General features: G+C 48.2%; 1 protein-coding gene across 1 annotated transcript; it reads left to right on the top strand.

Moving 5' to 3' along the window:
* Positions 1-1,140: 1,140 nt before the first annotated feature.
* On the top strand, positions 1,141-7,190 carry HEBP1 (heme binding protein 1). Its single transcript, XM_056339232.1, has 4 exons — positions 1,141-1,291; positions 1,456-1,594; positions 3,136-3,316; positions 4,800-7,190. The coding sequence occupies exons 1-4, from the start codon at positions 1,214-1,216 to the stop codon at positions 4,969-4,971; spliced, it is 570 nt and encodes a 189-aa protein (XP_056195207.1). The 5' UTR covers positions 1,141-1,213; the 3' UTR covers positions 4,972-7,190.
* The last annotated feature ends 1,250 nt before the right edge of the window (positions 7,191-8,440 follow it).

Raw genomic sequence — 8,440 nt, 5'->3', positions numbered from 1 at the left:
TTGTCCCCCCTGATAGCTGCCCATCGTTCACTCTGTGAAAGTCCAAGTCAGGCTGCAGCCCTGCTCCCTGATCTGAGCATGGCCTGTTTGATCAGATGATCGTGGCCAGCTGCTTTAACTTCTTCGCCTTTGCATGACCCTCTCTCTCTAGATGGAAATGCTTTAATATTACATTTATTGTTTTCTTTTTTTTTTTTCTCTTTAAAAGCATAGGAAAGTTATGCATCAGCCTGCTTCTGTGCCACTCACCTTCCATCTGAGGAGGCAGGAGTCCAGCTGAGCAAGCACCTTGAGGTGCCTCTGCCTCATGTGCCTGGGGAGGCTGCTCTGATCCATGGCTGCCCCAGGGACTGGTGTTTGATTCCTACCTCTGCTGCCCTCTCCTTAAACGATCCTGGGCAAGGCACTTTCTCTAGCTGGCACTTGTCCTTTGACATGGCATATAGAACTAAACCCCATTTGTGATCATGAAGGATCTAAGTCCTCTATGTACATAAATATATCCAGCTATATAAGCCATTTAGGCCCCCTGTTGTGTTCATTTACATGTCTTTCTGGGAAGGGACCTGGCTAGAGTTTTAAATACAGTTGACCGGCTGGGCTGTGAACACACGCAGGGGTAAGCCAGGGGAGAGCAAATCCCATCGGTGGCTTCCAAGACCTACCCCTTACCTAAAGCTTATGACACCCAGAGAGACATGGACCACTGCCTGAAATCCACTGTCTTAAAAGACAGCTGTGATCCTTAGTTCCGTTTATTAAAAAAACACCAGAATCAACACGTTATGACTTTGCATTTTCAGGAGAGCTGTGCCCCTCCACGCTATACACCACACGCTCTTGCATTACTTCCCCTTCCTTCTATTTTATTTCCTTCAGATTTCCTCTCTCCCCCAGATGAATACCACCTGCTCCCGCAGCTTATTACTCTTCACACTTCTCAGCGTCCTCCGCTGCTTCACCCCCGCAGCCGCCGCCCTCCCGCTCCCGCCGCCCGCCGCGGCCGCACCGAGCCCCGGCCGAGCCCCGCCGGCCCCGGCTGCCCGCGCCCCGCGCCTCGCCGCAGGTGGCACTTGGTTGCCCCCTGGCGGCGGTGCGGTGCGGTGCAGGCGGCGGTGCCCTCCCCGGGCCCTCCCACCGAGCCGAGCGGGCCGAGACGGAGCGGGGCCGAGCCGAGAGCGGCTGAGGTGAGCGGGCCGAGCCGAGCGCGGCCATGCTGGGCATGATCAAGAACTCCTTGCTGAGCACGGTAGAGACATGGCCCTACCGGGTGCTGAGCAAAGGGGAAAAGGTAGGTGGCGGGGTGGGCGGCCGGGCTGTGGTTCCCCGGGGGATTTCTGAGCCAGCCGGGCTGGATAACGCACTGCGAGGGGGAGCAGGTGTCCTGCGGGCAGCACTTGCCTCCCAGCCCGTCCGGGCAGCTGACAGCTTCTGCACCCCCATCTCCTTCCCCAGGAGCAGCTCAGCTACGAGGAGAGGGTGTGCGAGGGCGGGCGGTTTGCGGCCGTGGAGGTGGCAGGGAAGCCGTTCGACGAAGCCTCGAAGGAAGGGGTGCTCAAGATCCTCAAGTATGTCGGAGGAACCAACGAAAAGGGTGAGAGACGCTCTCCACCCCATGGGGCTTGGTGGACGTTTGTGGTTGACCACTACTTGCAGAGGCTTGGTGAAAACAGGGTGGATGGAGCTGATGGCACCACAGGCCTGCCTGGCTTGCAGCTCCCAACACTGGGGGTCTGTGATGGGGACAGCCCCTCACAGGGAAAAATAGGCTTGTCACAGGTTAAAGTGTGCTGAGCCAATCCATGCTATGATTCCACTCCTAACCAATCTCGCTTTCAGAGAAGGCTAAAATCTCAGAAGTGATTTGTTTCAGCAGGACTGAGTTACCTTGCAGCTGGGATAACGTGAGGACAGGCACACGTGTATCTATCACAGCTCCCAGTGTGAGCAGTAGCTGATGAAATCCAGGGTATCTGGGGCACTTCATTTCTGTGATGTACCCTTGTAGGCAGTGAAACAACTTCTATGTCTTTGATATTTTATCATATACTCTGGCTATTTTTATTTATGAAAAGGTAATGAACAATGAGCTTGCTTTTTAATGGTACTGTGTAATGTTGTATAATGGTGCTTCCAGGTGATTCTTATTCTCAGTTTGTGCATTGGTAATTATCTGCAGCAGGAGAAGACCATAGAGCAGTTCCAAGGCATATACATTTTCTCACACACCTTTCTCAGGCATCTGGTAGAGGGACTTGTATAGTCTGTATGGGAGTAGGAACAGGATGCAGGGAGAAATGGCATTTACAGCAGCGTGATTTAGAAAGGTGATGATCACTCTTGCTGTAGGAGAAAAGGGTGCCTTCTATAATGTGTGCCACAGAGGCAGGTACGGTGTCAAAGCGAAATAAATGAGGAAGACGTCTTGATCTCAGCTGGTTCTGTGGCTGTCTGATCCTGAGGTTTAGAGGTTCCTTACTACTGAAGGAAGAAGAGGGAAGAAAAAAGTTCTTCAGTGCCATGTGGAACCTTTCAGCAGTAACGAGCAGAAAAGCAACATGTTGCTCCTGGAGTGGTAGACAGCATGGACAGTCCTGCTGAAAGCCATAACAGCTCTGAGTTTCGAGGCACTGGAACTCGTAGGATGACTGGAAGCATTTGAAAGGGTTTAGGAGAAAGCTCCTGTCACCCAGACTTGGCTATGGGCTCACCACTAAGTGCAGATGATAACAATTTAAATACTGATGTAGATTTACATGTGCCACTGACCTGCCCCAGAACTGTAGACCCTCTTGTGTTAGAGGTGATTTGTCAGAAGAACAGAGTGTCTTGGTGGCATGAACTATATGGTTGACATCTACAAAAACAGGACTGTTAGTAAAATTCCATCCGGAGGTCACCTGGGGCCCTTGCCTCCCACGGTCCTTGTGTAGTCAGTGGAAAGAGAAGTTTGGCCTGAGCAGAAGCCTAATGCTGCTCTACATGCTCCAGAGGACCCCACTCTTGACTGACTGTACAAGTAGTTCACTGTGAGGAGTTTTCCTAAAATAAAATTAGATTTTGTGAATCCCCTGTTAATTCTGTGAGTTCCTAAGAGCCTTGACTTCTTTAGCAATGTCTGTGTATCTCTTTCAGGGATTGGCATGGGCATGACTGCTCCTGTCTCCATCACTGCTTTTCCTGTTGAAGACGGCTCCTTACAGCAGAAAGTGAAGGTCTCTCTGCGGATTCCAAGCCAGTTTCAAGCCAACCCGCCTCATCCCAGTGATGAAAGCATCAAGATTGAAGAGAGACAGGACATGACCATTTATTCCATGTAAGGAATGTATCTTAGGATTTCCAGTCCCAAGTGCTGAGGTCCTTACGCTCTGAAGAGCAGTGTTGGTTTTCCCAGGGGCCTTGCTGGACAAGGGGTGCATGTGGTAAAGGGAGATGGAGGGGTCTTTCTAGACTAAAGACAAGTGTTTGATGTTGTTTCTTATCATTGGTCATGCTGCACCGATTTGGAATGTGGATTTTTTTTCACTGGGAAAACAAGTGTGAAGGTTAGCCCTGAAAGGCTTTTTGTTTCACCTGGGGAGGTGAAGAACAGGGGAGGGTGAATATGAAGGTATAGAGTCATTTCTAATCACTGAAAACTATTATTTTGCCCACTTCCTGGGATCAAGATTGTTCTTAATCATCAAGAACGTCCTTTCGTGTGGTTTCCACCAAACTACTGGTGTCAGCTGAAGCCTCATTTAGATGGACTCAGCCAGAGTCCGTCATGGAAACTGGCAGCCATTGCATTGCTTCAAATCACCTTTGAATGGCTGTTGACTGACAACATGGATTCAAACTAGCATCACAATAGCAATAAGCTCTTCACCATGTATTTAACCCCTTGGATGTGCCCCTTCCTCCTTGCTTGTACTATTTTGGCTGACTCCAAACCAGGGGTCCTCAAACTACGGCCCTGGGATGGATACAGCCCCCCAGGGTCCTCAATCCAGCCTCCGGTATTTACAGACCCCCTCCTGCCACCCCCCCCCCCACCAGGGGTTGGGGGCGGAAACCAAGCAGCTGCAGATGACTGCCTGCCACTGCATCCGCGCCAGCCCCCTGGTTAAAAAGTTTGAGGACCCCTGGTCTAAACTGTCTGGCTGCCCCTTGCCTGTGACCGCTGCCTGGCCTTTGCTGTGGGCATGGGCCACGTCTGCAAGAACAGGCTGGTTTGTCTCAAACCTTGTCCCTGAAGCAGGGCAGTGAGGTGCAGGCTGATGTGGAAACAATTCATGTTGGTGGGAGGTCAACATAAACCAATTCCAGCCCACTGCTTTTAAATAGCATTGTGGGCTGTAATTGTGAACATCTTTGTTCCTACCTCCCCTTTTCCTTGGGCTAGCTAAAGTTTGGCTTCCCTTCGTGATCTGGCTTCCAGCAGATGGTTGTTCACACATCAGTGATCATGGTTGTTGACAGCATTCAGTGTAAGGACTGCAGGCTGAGCAGACTTGGAGATAACCTTGTTTTCTAAGAAACTGTTCTTCTGATATGGTGTGGATTCAAAGGGCAGGGCCATTCTACCGACTGATATATGTGGGTCTGCCAATGAATGGCTGCATCCTGCTGTGTAACCCTTGAAACCTTATCACAAAGTGTGCTGGTTCACAAAGAACCGCCTGCATGAGTACATGTTGGTGGGACCTGGACCAGAATGTGTGGCTAAATATATTGTGGCTATATATTGTTCTCCCTCTCTTCCTTTGCTGGCTTTGCCAAGATTGCTCAGCACCTCTCTGTGTTTGGTTTCTTTGCAGGCAGTTTGGTGGCTATGCCAAAGAGATGGATTATGTGAACTATGCTGCCAAGCTGAAGTCTGCTCTGGGGAGTGAAGTTGCATACCGCAAGGATTTCTATTTCTGCAATGGTTATGACCCCCCTATGAAGCCTTATGGGCGACGCAATGAGGTCTGGTTTGTGAAAGAATGAGCATCTGGCTCCCTGTGGTGCTGGCTTGCACTGATAGCCTCCCCACACTATGTTCCTGTCCTCTTCAAAATAAATTGATAATTTGGCAGAAGCAGAAAACCTATCGTTCCCTTCCCCCGTACCTATGCCTTGGTCTTTTATGGACCAAACAGTTTAGAACACTGCAGACCTCCCCTGACGGTCCTGCTCCTTTGTTCTGGACCAGGTCCTTGGGTACACAGGCTCTTGTGATCTCTCCGTGGCTCGGTTTGCTTTTATCTACCTTGTGCTCCCAGAGCTCTATGCTGAGACAGCCAAAAGTACTTAATTATCAAGACTGGTGCCTGACAGGAGTCACGTCCAAGTGCTGGCTATTAGCCTCACCTGAGGCAGGCAGGGAAACATGATGAAAGTGCATACGGGGACTTTTTTATGTTCTTGAGCTTGCTGCAGCTGTAAAACGCTGCTTTTATCTGTGCCGTTTCAAAAGCAGTCTAAAGGGACATGGGCCTTGCTCACAACACAGTGCAGTGAAAATAAGCATCCTTTTCATTTACTCATAGTGTGCAGGAGAGCAATACTTCTGTTGTCTGACTAAGAAGTGTCATTTAGAGGAAGATCCAGGTTTCTGTTTGCAGCTATCCTTCTGTTTGAGTTGAGACATTTTGGAGTGTGTCATGTCCTGATCTCATCTAGCAGCTAGACAATGTGATTCAGAGATCCCAAGATCATTTCCTCACCGTCCTGTCACTTGTGTGTAACGTTTCTTTAAAACTAGCCTACGTAAGGGCCAAAGCTGCACTGTTGTGGTAGCCTAATTGAATTAGAAAAATACAGGCTGTGAAAAAAGCAGGTACCTATTGCTTGTGCTCTGAGGGCGTGTCTGAGGAATGGTGAGCATCTAGTGGAACTCCTGTGGGTTCAGGTCTTTAAAAAGAACTCTCTTCTTAAATGGTGTTAGTTTCTGAAGGGCTACTCAGAGCAACTGTTGTCTTTAAAGGAGGAGGAAAACCTGGCTGTTCTTGAAAACAGGGATTTGCATCAAATAATGAGTAGCCTTCAGAAACCTCAAAGGTGGGTCTTGTTTTAGGAAGACCGGCAATGTTTAACCGTTGGGCATCAAATGAGCATTTTAGCTGTTGGCTCTGCCAGGGAGGCAGCAGGATGCTTGGAGTAGGAACATGGTCACACACCAAGCTGCTGTGGGTGCCTGTGTAATTGGTTATCTCTGCTAAAAGAGGAGTGCTCTTCTGATGCTTAAGTGCCCCAAAGTTCAGGTGCTTTCCAAAAGCTGGTTTACCCCTGGAGCTGAAAGAGAGGTTTGTCAATGGCATCCCATGTTCTGGCCGGTTCAGCTGTTTGACATGTGCCTTCTTTCTGAGAACAGATCTCAGCAGTAAAAGGAGAAAACCTGAGGTTCTGATGTGCTTTCTTTTTCTGTCCTGTGGAGCTGTATGAGAGCTTTTGCTGTGGACCTCACAGGAGAGTTTGTCACCTGTGTGCAAGAGCAGCTAGTCAGGATGGGTAAAAAGAGCAGATATCTAATTTTCAAAAAAACAAGGGAAAAGCTGTTGGCTGCAGTTAGTGATTACGGTGCAGGTGAGGAGGAATCAAAAAGGAAATCAAGGTAGACAAAGAGTTAGGCTTTTGAAGGAGTTTTTGAAGGAGCAAAAGCCCTTCTAAAGCTGTTCCTGAATCCGAAGGGTCCTGTTCATGTCCCAGATTATTTTTACCTGTGTGGGTGAGGAATGGAGGGGCACAAAGCTAGCTGTTTTATGCATTCCCAGGTTCATTTTGGAATTTGTATGTAGACTGTGGATACAGTCCTCTCTGGCTACTGGTGGTGAGTGTCCTGCAACGATCAAAATCCTGAAATTCTTCAAAATTTCTCTTGTGATATCTCAGATGTTAAGAAGACCAATAATAAACCTGGTATGAACAGAGCTGCAGATCTCAGCAACATGGTCGGGTTTTTTTTCATAACATGCATAATTCTGAACAGAGAGCAAGAGCTTCTGACCCAACAGTGAGAGAAATTTTGTCTGTAGGCTCTGCCAGTGTGGCCCTGCTACTAGCCTTTTGCATGCAGTAGACAGGTTACAGTTTCACGAACAGTGTTAACTGGTATCAAAAGCTTATGCAAACCAAATTGCCTTTTCTGCACATGCAAAGATGCCTGTGTTCTGTCTGCATTTTCCAGGGGTTTTAAATAAATAAAAAAATAATACTGTGATTTGCAATTTCTGTGCTGATCATTGACTTTGTGAGTTCAGTGGGAGTTGTTAATTTGGAAGAGTTTATGTTGCCACTTTATCTTTCTGTTTGGTGTACTAATCATGTTGCAACTTCTATAAATAGTTTTAATGCTTTTTCCAATGACTATTTTAGGTATCCTGGTGTGGCCCTACATTTTCTGGCTGTGTGAAATGGGATATGGTGGAGTAATCCTCTTCATTGGTTCCAGCCACTGAAAGGCTTTGACTAATGTGTTTGTGTTAATATAGAAACTAGGGGGCTTGCTCACCTGAGGAAAACTCTGTGTTCACTTGTGTGTTCCTGTAGCGGGGATTCATGGACAGAGCTCAGGCAAAAACTCATGACTGATTTTCAGTGTGACCTGCTATCTGGAAATGTTAGACATATTGTCACAGTGAGGTCCATCTAGCTGAGTGCCCTGCTGCCAGTGATGGACAGGAGTGGACACCTGAGGCAGAGTACAGGATCAGTGCAACTGTGGGCTGATACCTCCTCTAAATGTAATGTCCCTGTCTCTAGTACAATGTGGCTTAGGGATTTTCAATATTGTCCTCGGTGGACCCAGATAGACTTTATCCCATGCACTTGTCTAGTTCCTTTTTAGGCTTAAGGTGAACTTACTATCCACAGCATCCTTTCATCCTATGGCAAGGAGTTCCTTGCATGTGGAAGGGCAGAAATACTCTTTGGCTGAGGATTTCCAGCAGGTTGTCTTTCTGCTCCTTGGGCAGCTTTTTGATAAGCCTCTGTCACTGCAAGTGCATGTTTGTTTGGACAGTCAGACTCACTGTTGACATTAGAGGGTTTTCAGCAACCTCTTTGTGCTGGGGCCAGGAGTCAGAGGTGCACTCTGGATTCTGACTCAGTGCCAACATGGTCACGCTGCTCCGTTACATGCAATTGACTCCTGAACTAATGTTTAAAAAAAAGCAAGCTTTTTTTCTCTGACCCCTCCAGTATTTGTTCTCCAAGGGATAGTAGTGCAGCAGATTGCCTAGATGCCTAGAGACCTCCTTGCTTCTCTTCTGTGCCTTTACAATACCCTTTTGTATCTCAAGCAAATGTTGAAATGGGGACGTTTTGATGCTTTTCTGACATTTGACAGGGCGTCATGATGTTGACTGTTGTGTGTGTATGTAAGAAGACAGAGTGGAGGAAACGGGAGGGCAGACGGTTCTTCATGCTTAGGCACCTTGGTGCTGTCAGCAGGTGCCTTGCTGGGTGGTTGGGATGG

The sequence above is a fragment of the Falco biarmicus genome, chromosome 5 (assembly GCF_023638135.1).
Source record: "Falco biarmicus isolate bFalBia1 chromosome 5, bFalBia1.pri, whole genome shotgun sequence".
In the NCBI taxonomy this organism is placed as follows: Eukaryota; Metazoa; Chordata; class Aves; order Falconiformes; family Falconidae; genus Falco; species Falco biarmicus.
This window is presented reverse-complemented; position numbering and strand designations above follow the sequence as displayed.